The sequence below is a fragment of the Sorex fumeus genome, unplaced genomic scaffold, assembly GCF_029834395.1.
Source record: "Sorex fumeus unplaced genomic scaffold, SorFum_2.1 ptg000006l, whole genome shotgun sequence".
In the NCBI taxonomy this organism is placed as follows: Eukaryota; Metazoa; Chordata; class Mammalia; order Eulipotyphla; family Soricidae; genus Sorex; species Sorex fumeus.
This window is the reverse complement of record NW_026606063.1, coordinates 65,858,513-65,872,744: the sequence shown is the minus strand read 5'-3', so window position 1 is coordinate 65,872,744 and position 14,232 is coordinate 65,858,513. Positions and strand designations below refer to the sequence as shown.

General features: G+C 36.3%; 1 protein-coding gene across 1 annotated transcript in view; it reads left to right on the top strand.

Annotated features, from left to right (window-relative positions):
- Nucleotides 1-13,428, top strand: part of TMEM182 (transmembrane protein 182) — a 78,098-nt gene extending 64,670 nt beyond the window's left edge. The window contains exon 5 of the mRNA XM_056125109.1: nt 9,417-13,428. Within this exon, the coding sequence (XP_055981084.1) occupies nt 9,417-9,637 (221 nt within the window). The 3' untranslated portion in view covers nt 9,638-13,428. The remainder of the gene's footprint in view (nt 1-9,416) is intronic.
- Nucleotides 13,429-14,232: the final 804 nt, after the last annotated feature.

Genomic DNA, 14,232 nt, shown 5'->3' with positions numbered 1-14,232 from the left:
TCAGGTTTTACTCCTACCTCTGTGCTCAGGAATCACTCCGGATGCAACTCATATGTGGTGGCGGGATCAAACCCAGGTCTGCTATATAGAAGGCAAGCATCCTGTCCACTATACTATTACTCCGGCCCTAATATGTGTTCTATTTTTGATGGGTTATGGTTAAACTGATTTATCAAAACTCATCAAACCACACATCTGAAAGGTTCATATCCTTTACATAAATTATACCTCAATTTTTAAAAATGAGAAAAGAAACAATAAATCTGGAATTCCTTTTGGTTATTATAAAAGCCTTCAGATTTCTCTAGAGCATTGTATAATGTCTTCAGGACTAGTGTGGGCTAATTTAAGAAATGTTTACATAATATTATTTACATAGCTTTTGTATGCCCTTTGTGGAGATGTTGTTAAGCATGCTGTTAAATATTCCTCTGAATATCTGAAGAAGGCATTTATCATGTATTTCTTGATTAATAGCTCTGTTTTCTTGGAAAAAATAATAGCAAATATATAGTTTATTGAGTCAAGTTTTCATTCTTCCTTCAGGGAAGTCCAATCTAGGTATAGCATTCCATTAAAGCTCCTTTCCTTACTCATGGGCTTACACTTTAGATCTTTTCTTTACTTCTATACTTGGCATAAACTCCCCTCCTGCCTTTCTAACCCAATATTCCCCAACCTCCATGGGATATATTCCCTATTGTAGAATGTTTGAGAATTTCACCAACATAATATGCTACGCCTGCCATCAAGTTTTCAATTAGATATATGGCACAGGCTAAATCTGAATTTGAAATTTAGTAGACTATTGCCAAGGCAGACTTCATTCTTATACTCCAAAAATCAACATGGTGAGTGTAGGATAACATTAGGTTTGTTCTTCCTCCCTGGTCCCAAGGAGCTTGGGTTTGCTGATCACTCCCATCTTTGTGTTTATCTATAACCTCTCTCTTTGTGTTTTGCTCCCTTAACTGGTTAATTACCTTTTGTTTCCTGATCAGACTCTGTTGACTTGTAAATATTGTTTTTGTTTTCTCCTTAAAGTCCTTTACATAGTTAAGTTACTTCAGAGCTGTTGCCTTTTATGTGGACACAGGAAGACCAGTAAAAAGACATATTTTTGTAACTTGAGAGTTATTTGACTCCAGATAATATTACCTCCTGGACATCAGTTGCCCCTATTTCCTAGATCCCCCAAAGCAGGATCCCGAAAAGGGACTGGATGGATCCAGGGCAAGCTATGAGCTGTGAGCTATCCTGGCATTGAAATGGGCCTGGCCAAAGTGCCATAATGCTCAACTATAAGTTAAGAGCATGGTCATGGACAAATGCTGTCATGATTCAAAAAGTAATAACAAGATTTGGGTCCTGCTAGAGTTAGGGATGATTAATCTGGCCTGAACACTGTAGTCTGAGATCTATAGTGAGATATCCCCAGGAGAGCTGCCCTACAAGCCTAAAATTTTATCTTACTGTGCCCATAAAAAATAGCAAATATTAGGAAGTAGAATTAAGATGTTAATCAAGATGTTAAGTTATTGAACTAAGGATAGGAGAAACACCCCTAGGTGGTATTTCCCCCTCCCTTGAGCCTGATTGGCAATCAGGAAGGGCTTTTAATATGTTGATTTTGCTATGGGCTGGGGTGTGGTATCTACCCTCTATGTGGGGAGATGGAGAGAGATGAGAGAGAGACCATGGCAGCAAGATGGAGGCAGAGAGACTAGCAAGGGGGACAGAGGGAGAAAAATGTAGGGGAAGAATGCAGGGCAGGCGCATGGAGAGATGAGAGATGCGGCTGCGAGAGGGAGGGTAGAAAGATGAGTGGAAGAGACAGAAGGAGATGAGAATGAGGGGCAGTGTGAGACTAGAATGGGGAGCTTAGTGAGACTGGAACAGTCTCGGTGGAGAGAATGAAGTAAATGCCTGATCAAAAACCAGCTTGGTGGCCTCATTTCCTCCTTCATCTCCCCATGGCATTGGCTGTCCCAGGTGGACAACTGGCTGAATGCTGGCAGTGAGAGAAAGCTGAGGGGAGGGGGGCAGGGAGGGGCTTCCAAGCCACCTGGAGTTACACAGGTGAATATATTAAATCAGTCCTAATTTTTTTAAGTATTGCTTGCTAGTCCTATATCTATCCACATCTATCACAGATATCTGTATATCTGTATATCTAGATATACAGATATATATCTATATATACATAACAGTCACGGCAGAGCCTGGCAAGCTACCCGTGATGTATTCGATATTCCAAACACAGTAACAACAAGTCTCATGATGGAACTGTTACTGGGCCCATTCAAGCAAATCGATGAACAACGGGAGGACCGTGACCATGACCGTGATACATAACAGTATATGTATATCATACTTCTTTAAGCTTGTAAGGAGGCTTTCCTTTATCTGTCTATATCTGTATTTATCTATATCTATATCTATCCACATCTATCACAGATATCTGTATATCTGTATATCTATATACACAGATATCTGTATATTTGTATATATATGTACAGATATATATCTATAATATATAACAGTAGATACATATATGAGAGAAATTTGACTATTCCTAAATTCTTACAAGCATTCATTGTTAGTTCCATCTAGAGACTTTGTGTCTTGATACCTTAGCTCTAGAGTATGTGCACCTTCAAGATGGAGGAAAGATGTACTTTTTCTGTTTGTAATTTACTTTTCACTTTAACTTAATACACAATACTCTTTTGAGTACTATGGGATTCTGTGGCATCTCTATGCCTGCTGAAAGCTGAAATGACCTGCCCTTGAATTTGTGTAGAAGCCTTACTGAATGAGACCATTGAGGGCCAGAGAAATAAATAGCATAGTGAGTAAAACACTTGCTTTGCACAAACATGGGTTTGATCCCTGGCAATGCTTATGGTCCCCAGAGCATTGCCAGGACTGATTTCTGAACATAAAGCCTAGAATAACCCAGATTGTGACCCCTTAAAAAAGAAAGAGGGAAATGATTAATCTTGAATTTATAATTCTTTTCCAAGTAACTAATAACTACTCACAATTCAAATGGCTAAAGTACATCTCAAAGTCAATTCAGTTACCTATAAGCAATTACAAGTTTATCATTGGTAACCATAAAAGACTTAAAAAGAACACAAAAATATGTACTTCTAAGCACGAATATAGCAGTTGGACATTTGCCTATCTTTTTGAAGAAAGTTTTTGTTTCTGTGGTTAGCTTTCTCCTAGGAATGTGTTTTTAAATCTGGTTCTTATAATATGCTATGAAAGATCTTTAAGGTATGCCTTCTTTTTCCATTCATGTTTCTGTGAAATATTGACAGCATGCAGTTTTATTTCTCAGCCTGTGACTTGGCATTGAAAAAATTCTTCTGTTTTACTTTCTACCTTGTGATTATTTCCATATTGTTTATTATTAGCACTTGTGTCCTAATGACCACTTGAGACTGGATTTTGTGTGACCTTTGTTTCAGGAAAGGAAAAAGAAAAAACAAAGAAAATCTCCTTTCCAAATTAAATTCATTACATTCAGAAGGAAAAGTTTTCAACTTTTTAAGAGAATCTATGAAAAAAATCAGGCTTGGAGGGTTTCCTGTGCTCTGTCACCAAGAAGAGACTAGCATGTTCTTTGTTTATCATTTCATTATGTCTACAACTTTTTATAAGCTTCAGAACCATACTTGACTAAAACTCCAGTGAGTTCTATCAATTTTTGTTGGATTTCAAAAATTAAAGATGATAACATTTTATAGAAAATTAAATTTAGTTTAATAATGTAGAAATAAATTTAAACATATTTTGTTTAGGTCTGAGTTGATAAATCAGGGAAAGTTTACCTGGCTTGCATGTGGCTCACCTGGATTCGATCTCTGAGATCACATGACTTTCTGAACATCCAGTGGCGTAGACATAGTGTGGCCATGGGCAGGGAGTCGGGGGGTCCCAGGCATTGCTGTGGTGGCTGGGTACTAAATAACAAGCCCAGTTAAACAAATTTCTTCAGGAACAGTCCCTGAGAACCCCTTGGGAGGTCCCCAAATATGCATACCCTCATTTAATAATGAATTATTAGCTCAAAATTGGCAATGTTTTCTCTTCCTGCTAAAATTACTTGGGTAAGTGAGTTTGAAATAATATATTTCTCAAGACAGTTATTGCTCGTGCCTTTACGAGTGAAGTTATTAAGATACTAAAGAAGAAAAATAAGATTGCATTTCATGATATTAATAAGACCCAGTAGAAGTATTCCAGTTGGTAATTGGAGTAAGTGACTCTTATTACAGTTAAATGGGTGCATCTTCTGGGCAGGCAAATCCATGTTCTCTCCACATTCCTCAAACACATGCACTTGCAACCACAATGAGTATTTCTCCTAAGATTTTTCATTATGTTTTGAAATATGTTCAGATTTACTTACAGAAAATGTGCATGTTTACCTAAGACTCCATTCCTGTCTCGCTAACTATCCTAATCACATCTTTTTTGGGGGGATGTGAGGTAGGAAAGCCTGGAAATTACCAAGCAGTGTTCAGGAGGTTCATGTGTGATTCTCCAAGGCATTCATGACCCTGGATATTTGGGCTGCTAGCTAGATTCCCAGGTGGGCAAGGCAATTGGTGCTGCTTGAGCCTTTCAGTGCTGGGGATCTCCAGAGGCCACAGGGTGTCAGAGAGAGAATTCAAGGCCCATGACTTCAACAGAATCCTTTGATCCAACTCCCCAGTGCCACCCAATAATACTTTCATAGCAAAGGCCCTGGTCCTGGATCAGGTTTTCCATTACTTGATGTGTCATCTGAGTCACCATCAAATGAGAGCAAGTGCTTCACTTGCACAAAAGTAAAGGCTTATGGATTTCTGATCTTATCTGAATTTATAATTGTTTTTGAATTGTTTTTTCTGATGACTGGACTTCAGCACTATGCTTTTGGTTGCCATATCATTGCAAGGGTGCTGTATTCTCCTTGTCTCTCATGAGCTGGTGAGTGACATCCTTTTTTCTCGTCACTAGTGATGTTGACTTTGATCACTTGCATCAATGCTACTGACTGGTGTTCAGAAGAAAAACATGAAAACTATGGAAATAAGAATTTCTCATTTTAATTTTATACCCTAGTTTTAGCATCTATGTTTTCTCTTTATTTTGGCTGATTGCGATTATTATTTAAATTATTGCCAAACAGTGATTTAATATTCATTAATTTCTTCTGCATTTATAAGTTGTAAAACTAGGCTTCTGTCCACTGATTTATTACTTATTTATATCAGTGTGGATTCATATTTTAGCCAGGGAGATGTCATATGACTATCATTGATGATTCGGTTGTCTCAGAATTGGGTAGCAGGAATGGCAGAAAGCTGGGCTTCTGAAACACCCCATCATTCTCTGAGAAAATCTTACTCTTCAGTATAATAAGGTGTTTCAGACTCATAGTGTACCTTATAGCCCAAACTAAATTCCACTCTATTTAAAAGACTTGCTTCCTTGCATTAAAAGCCAATGTGGTCTTGGATAGGGACAGGAACCCTCCGTAAAATTGGGTATTATTGCTTCAAGATCCTCTCAGAAAATACAGAGAGAAATGCTATTTGGGTATATACATAGAGCCATCTTTTAAAACAGACACTTATTTTCATATTCCTCTTTCTATTTGCCAGTCTGTCTTTTGATCTAATTCATACATTAACACTGATAAATTAAATCCTAACCAAACACCATGCAGTTCATTCTAGCTATATCCCTTTTCAATTATGGCTCCCTTTCAGGCAGTGAAGAACATGTTTCTAATTAGCGTCTTTATTTATTTCAAGAGTCTCCTGACTCTTTCTTGGCCTCCTACAGTCCCCACTCATAAATTCAAGCTTTCACATCAGCTAAATCATTAACTCTTGGCATAAATACTTTTACTTTTTCTTCTCTGCCTTTCTCTACACACAACCACAGAACTCTCCCACCTTATGCATAACACAATGACAATTGAATATTTCGGGAAACAATTTTAACAAAGGAGGAAGATAATAATTAGTAATTTGATCTTATCTGAATTAGGTGGGCTATATTTTCAATTAGTAAACCAGCTAAAGATATAGTTATACAGGGGCTGTAGAGACAGTACAGTGGGTAGGGCGTTTGCCTTGCATGCGGCTGACCTGGGTTTGATTCCCAGCATCCCATATGGTCCTTTGAGCACTGCCAGGAGTAATTCCTGTGTTCAAAGCCAGGAGTAACCCCTGTGCATTGTCGGGTGTGACTCAAAAAGCAAAAATAATATATAAATAGATAGAGTTATACAGTGCTTATTCTTTATTAAATTTAGGATATAATTTCCCTTTATACAATAACATTTATATAACATATAATGACATGTAATAATATGAGGGATAATTCGTCTTCATTAAAATTCATTTACAAGATCATTGTATACCTCTTGTATGAAATAATCTGTATTTGGTAATGGTTTCTATAACTCTTGAAGGAAAAACGTACAAGGTTACTGCACAAGGTACTTAACAAAGCCAGTTTTTGTATTTTTATAAAGACATTTAATGACAAAAGAGATTCACAAGATGCAGTGAAGATAAAAACCATATTAACAAAGGTTTGAGAATCATTTGCTTAAGAGAAATGATAGTACACAAATAACTGAGTCAGACCTTTAGATTATCAGAAAAAATACTGTCTCTATATTTGCTAAAATAATGTACTGAAAAACTGAACTGCTAGACAGCACATGACACTGCCATATTGTTGTAAAAATATGAGGCACTGCTTTGTAAGGAGTTTTCTTTCCAACTATTACTTTACTATTTCTCTGGGATAGTGCCTCTGTTCAGTGAATCTTTGCTCTGTTTTGTGCTCCAGTGTCTGCATTTACATTCTCGACCATATGAGATGGATGCTTCTTATTGTGAAACATCTTGGTCTGTCTGTTATCTGGAGTTTGTATCATTATGAGAATGTTTAAGCTGTGATATCAACCTACTTTGACATACTTATGTACCTTTTATCTTGTATATTTATTTTTCAAGATTCTTTGCAAAAGTGGAGGGGGATATTATCTTTTCCCCCCAATTTTACTTTATTAAAGCACCATGGGGCTTGAGCAATAGCACAGCAGGTAGGACGTTTGCCTTGCATGAGGCCAACCCGGGTTTGATTCCTCTGTCCTTTTCATAGAGCCCGGCAAACTACCAAGACTATCCCGCCTGCACAGCAGAGCCCGCAAGCTCCCCGTGGTGTATTCGATATGCTAAAAACAGTAACAAGTCTCATAATGGAGACGTTGCTGGTGCCCACTGGAGCAAATTGATAAACAATGGGAGGACAGTGCTACAGTGCTAAAGCACCATGAGTTTCAAAGTTATTCATAGGTGGATTTTGACATACAACGTTCCATCACTGATCTCATCACCAGCGTCAGCATCTGTCCACCAATGTTCCCAGGTTCTCTCCTCCCCTCACTCCAGCCCCAGCCTGCTTAGATGGGATCTTAAAATCAGTTGGTCCTTCTGCCAATATGCCTCCGTCCCTGCTCTGAGCTACCAAACTCTGTTTAGCTTTCAGACTAACCAATAATTTAGTAGGGCATGGAAATTTTATACCTGATAACTCAGTTCATTCATTTATAGAGTGTAATAAATCATTGGAATGTTTGGATTGAATTTTGAACAAATAGCTAGTGACCTCAAAGATATTTTGCTTTTCGACATATTTGAATCCCTTAGGCTTGGTGATTTGTATATGGGAAGTGTCACTCATTCCCTAATGAGTCATCATAGCAGACATTTCTGAGTTTGCAATTCAGTACAGTGACCACATTTATTTCCGCTTGTTGTAGGAACCATCATGAGGGAAAAGTAGTTGCTCATTGGTATTTTAATATTTCAGTCTTTGTGAAACTCATCTGATATATTGCTTGTTGAAGTCACAACTACAGCATTATAATGCTTTCTCTATTCATAATTCCAAAGTGTTTTTGACTGGGTAAATTGCAGTTACATTAAAATTGTTGATAAGTTGTGATTCTGCCTTCTAATTAGTAGTTAATGGTTTTCCCTCCCTCCCTCCCTCCCTCCCTCCCTCCCTCCCTCCCTCCCTCCCTCCCTTCCTTCCTTCCTTCCTTCCTTCCTTCCTTCCTTCCTTCCTTCCTTCCTTCCTTCCTATATCCCCCTTCGTGTGTATCAATAAGGCTCTTGATCTCAATCCTGTGTTACTGTGGGTACATCCAGCTGTGCTCAGGGATCATTCCTGGCTCTGTGCTCTGAGAGCACTCCTAGCAATGTTTGGGAGATCATATGAGTTACTGGGGATCAAACCCAGAAAGCCATGTGCAAGGGAAGCATTCTACCCTCTGTAGTATCTCTCCAGCACCTCAAATCACTGGTTTCATCTTTCATTGAATCTTGTATTTTCAGTCCCCTTTAATTCAGTTAAATCACAATAAACTTCAATCTCAATATGTTATTTCCTTTAGCTGAAATTAATGGTAATATATACTTCATACTTCAGTTTCAAAGAATCATGTATATTCTTTTACATTAGGTCAGGGCTTTCATTCATGTTTTTATTTGCTTCTTACTTTGGCCACTATTTTTATAGCCATACTCAGTTGTGGCACTAGTTAACTATACTATAATGTATAAGTTAAGCCTTATACTATAATGTATACTATAATGTATAAGGCTGGAGCGATAGCACAGCAGTAGGGCGTTTGCCTTGCATGAGCCAACATGGCCGACCCGAGTTCGATTCCTCCGCCCCTCTTGGAAAGCCCGGCAAGCTACCAAGAGTATCTCGCCCGCAAAGCAGGGCCTGGCAAGCTCCCCGTGACGTATTCGATATGCCAAACACAGTAACTACAAAGTCTCCAATGGAGACATTACTGGGCCCGCTCGAGCAAATCGATGATCAACGGGAGGGCCTTTACTTTTTTACTTATAATGTATAATAACAGTCAGAAAGACTTGAGTTGCAAATCAGATCTAAAACTGAGTAATAGTAGCATCTACTTCACCTACATCTTGAATATATTGAAAGAGGCAATGTACTATAGTGTTCAGACCAAATTAAGCATATATTTAGGATAAGTGCTATAAGATGAACTCCACTGAGCAAAGATCTGTGATTTTTATGTCCAAAGTGTCTGCTATAGCCTGGACTACAGCAAGTACACAATAAATATATATCAGCTGTTGCCATTGTTCTTATCATTTTGCTCTAATTCTTATCTCAGGACTTTCAAATGTAAAGATAAACAATAAGTCTATAAAACACGTAATGAAGAATCTGATGCTAATAAGAAATATAGCTAGAATTATTAGGGCTATAATTAGGCAAATGTTTGATATACTATAGTGTTTTTGTAAAGATATCTTCAGAAAGGCTAATGGTTTGTGTTTTGTTCTTCTCAGGCATCCTGTTCTCCCTGGTGGTGATGCTGTATGTTATCTGGGTCCAGGCAGTGGCAGACCTGGAAAGCTACAAAAACATGAAAATGAAAGACTGCGTGGATTTCACTCCTTCTGTTCTATATGGATGGTCATTTTTCCTGGCTCCGGCAGGGATATTTTTTTCTTTGTTAGCCGGTTTACTATTTCTAGTTGTTGGAAGACATATTCAGATACATCACTAATCTGCCTGTTGTCATTATATTTTCTTGAGTGGTTTTAAAAATGGAACATACACTTTTATTTTATTTTATGATGCCAGCATAGAAGTAGTTGATAAATCTATTTGAATTTGCCATTTTACTTGTGATTTTCTCTAACAAAATAATCCTAGCATTGATCTAGACATCAACATGTTTCTATCTTATCTAAGTGCTATAAAGATCCTTGTTCTTTAGGTGAAAAAAATAGGCCTCCCTTTCATTGAACTTCAATTTAAAAATTAATGAAAATTGTGAAAGTATAATCATAATTTAATACTATGTCATGGCTGAAATCAAGATTTTATTTAAACCCACTTCTTGGCATTCACTTCCACTGCTATTTAAAAAAAATCTTTGGGGAATGGTTAGGAATGGGAAATAAATGTTATATTAGAATTTACTCCGTAGTTATTCATATCCACACACACATTTACTAACTCCTCTAAACTACCTATTATTTAAAAATTGAGAGCAATTGTTCCTATAGCAGGAATCACACAAACTTGTCAGTTAAAATAGACCACGACAAAACCAAGAACATATACTTATTTATTCCACTTACCAAGAATGGTTTGGTTACTTAATTTTATTTACTTATTTGCATCTGCTTACATATATTTGGAAGTAGCAAATATGTACACCAAACTACACATAATGCAGATTGAATTTTTATGAACTTAGAGTGAGTTAGTTGTATATGGGATATGTTGAAAATACGTAAAAAAAAGCACCTTAGTTTAGTACATAATTCTATTTGATATTTAAAAATTGCCATTTAAAACTTATGTTGTTAATATGTCCAGCATGTGAAAATTTATTGATGAAACGTGCTTTTAATGGGTCCTAGCTACAAACTTTCAAAATACTTCCATATGAGGATGATAATAGCCTTGTTTTATTCAAATCTATGAAATACTAACTTTTCCAAGATTATATGGGTTGCAGTTCTTCTGATCATTTGATTCCATTCATGATTGTGCCTTGATTTCTTCATCTTTACAACAGGTATATCAACATTTATAGGTCTGCTGTTTCATCCTCCAGGAAGAAAAGGTTTTGCTGAGTAGTGGGGAGAATTCTTTATTATTTTCTAGTACAGATATTTTACATATCAAAGATGTTGTTTGGCAATAATTTTGATTGAAATCAAATCCATCTGAGAAGTCTTGAGTCTATTTGCATTTTGGAAGCCTTTGGCATGGGGGGAGTTTGGTGTGAAAGAGAAACAGAGAAACAGCATGGTTTGCTAGCTTTGTTCCGGGAGCGGCATTTTGCTCCACAGCTGTTGTGAATGGTGAAGGCACAACTCAGAGGCGAACAAACAGTAACCACCTAAAAGACGTGGAGAGGGAACCAGACCATTTTTCCATGTAACTGTTCCTATGATGGAGAGACTACTTGGGTCTTCTTGCATGCCTCCTACCTTTTAAACGTCGTTTCAGTGAGAGGCAGCTCTGAAGGAACAGCAAAGATCTGGAATACCTGCAGAACCTTGAGGACACTTGATATTTAGTGGCAGGACTGTAATAAAACTATGACAACAGCAAGGCTTCCGGGGTTAACTGGGTCCTCAAGTCACTTCAGTTATATCATTGATAATTTTATGATTGATACTTTCATTTTATTGTTTCCCTTTCTCTTTCTTTTTTTTATATTGCTTCATTTATTTTCTTGCTTTTGGCTTGATTATTAAACATAATGATGGGTTCTGTTATGCATATTGACTGTGATATTAAGTTATGGCATGCCATTAAGTTTTCCAGACGATGTTACATGTATTTGATTAGCTCATGTCATCTGTAAATACAATTCCTTTTTGTAGAACGTTGGAATGGAGCCTTTTTCTGGTGTATTATATGTCATTTAAATTTCACATTCAAGCTGCTTTTAGTAAAGATTTGAATATTTATAAATTTCAGATGGTTATCTTTACTTCCTAATACATTTATGCAGCTATCATACACTTATCGTAAGGCAATTAGCCGAATGTCTGATTGTGCGACACTTTTACACAAATCCACACTTTGGAAATAATTCATAGCTGTAATGCATCATCCGCATTAATTCAAACACATTTCCCGATCTACTTACCAGCAACCCACAGAAGGAATAAAGGTGAGTCGTGTTTGCTATGAAAGAGTAAAATACAGTTTAACAGAGTATATTCTTTTAATAGACTTTCATCTGATTTGAAATAGTATTTTATTTCTCTTTTCAATGTATTGATTACTTTTCAGAGGAATCCAAATTAGCTGTTAAAAATTTTTTTAAGAGAAATGACTTTGCTTCATAGTGTCCCAATTTAACAAATATGATATATTTTGTTTATAATTTTAGAAGAGTGAAGTAAGGACAGTGAGTGCCCTTTATAATTTGGGGAAGGCTGTAATTTTTTTGTGTTGTATTTGTCTGTAGGTTTTAAGTCAGGTGATAGCTAGCACAAACATTGAAACTGGCAGGAAAAATTAAAAACAGCATCTAAAAGATGGTTTTTAGTTTGAGGTCTGAGATAGGACTTAAATTATCTCTGTAAATTTATGATATGTTGTTATTGGTCATTTGGTTACTTTATAACTATGCTGTGACATAAATTGATTTGAAAACTAAATTTAACTAAAGATATAAAGGTTATGATGGAAGTGTCACTATTTGTTTTTATCTAGCTACACATGCTTGTATGTTACAAATCGGATATAAAGAAAAAAAAGACTGGATGGTGGCAATCAATATATTTAAAATGGGAAAATTTGAAAATTATCTTCTCAGAGAACAGTAATAGTGTTGTTTTCTCAGTGACACTTCAGTTATTTTATTCAATTAGTGATTGCATGCTTAGTTCAATGCATAAACTGCTTTATATTCTCATAAAAATATCAGAATTGGCTTTCAAAGGAACTTGGTATTTTAGCAGCTTTGGAAGATATGGATGCTAGTAAATAATGAGCTGTGTACAGGTCTGTAGGGGAGCATGGGGAGGAAGTGTGTGTGTGTGTGTGTGTGTGTGTGTGTGTGTGTGTGTGTGTTGGGGTTATGTGGAGACAAATTTATTATTGAGTCAAAGGATGGTTTCAGTCTAATTTTCGTGAGGCTCCATCAGGAGTGGGGGCACGAAGTTCATACCAAAAAGATAACATTTGTGAGGGAATTAAATATAAAGAGATATTTCCTCAATAATGATCAAATAAAGGTTGGGTTATTCAAACTAAAACTTAGTGTTCAAACCAAGACATTTGAGTAAGTTAGTATCATGCGCATTACAGTAAAGTTAATCTCAGCAAAAGTTTTATTCTAATGAATGGTGAATGGTGAGAGGGAAAAAAGGACCCAGTCAGAGCTTTGAGTTTCTGAGTTAGCTAATCAGGTAGGCACCGAGACTGTCTAAGGGGTGGAAAGTATTGTAAGGACAGTTTGTAAAGCACAGGAGATTGGAGATATACTAAAAAGTCCACTCAAAGTTTTGAAGCAGTATTTCCCCATAAATGTGTAGCTATGAGTGTGGAATATTTAAAGGGAAGTAGGAAAATTTAATTTTGTAAAACGATTTCTCTTTCAATAATATGAAGAATTATATAGTGTGTCTGATTTCTTTATTCTGCATATATGTAAATATAACATGAATGTCAATTTATACAGAGATTTGAATAGAATATATTTACTAATGAATATATGTATGAATACAAGTATGCATCATAAATATGTGTATTTACATGGCAAGTAAATAAATTAGAATGATTTCTAATTCAGAGTATTGACGATTTTCTCATTTGCACATATGACAAAAACTAAATTGGTTTTATAAAAAAAAGTGTAGTCGAGTAATTGATATCCTGCACTGATAATGAATACTTCATCTATAATTCAGGGGAATGAGGGCTTATTGGGATAAAACAGGCAAAAAAAAAAAGGTATAACAAGATATTTGTCAGGGCTGGAGATAGAGTATAGCAGGTATGCTTGTGTGCAACTGACCCAGATTCTGTCCCCGGAGCCACATATCCTGCTAAGAGTGATCCCTGAGTATAGAACCGACTGTAAATCCTGCACTGTCAGGTGTGGCTCCCTCAAAAAAAGAAAATTAGCTTTCTCTCTCTCTCTCTCTCTCTCTCTCTCTCTCTCTCTCTCTCTCTCTTCTCTCTCTCTTTCTGGGAGTTCAGGAGTTATTGTGACTTAACCTTCTGAAAATATAGGTGACTTCTCTCCGTTTATAGGACAATTCAGCTTTTGTTTTCTTAGAAATTTTTTTTTGTCATTAATTCTGAAGAGAGGGTGTCATTGTTAAAACAAAGCAAAACAAAAACCATCAAAGACTTCAGATAATATTGTTATTAAAAATGTTAAAGAAGTATTTAAATAATATAATTAAGTGGCAGTGCTTTGTAATGACCAGTGCTAATTGCCTCATATTTTGGTAGTGGTTATACAAAAATTTCTATGAGATATTTGCAGGTTGTACTTATATCCTAAAAATATGAGAATTATTTTTTTAAAAATTTATTTTATACATAAATATCTATGAGAGATTTCAAGCAGAAAATTCAGTTAACCTGTGCATTTTTATGTGGGTGTTTGCAAGTCGA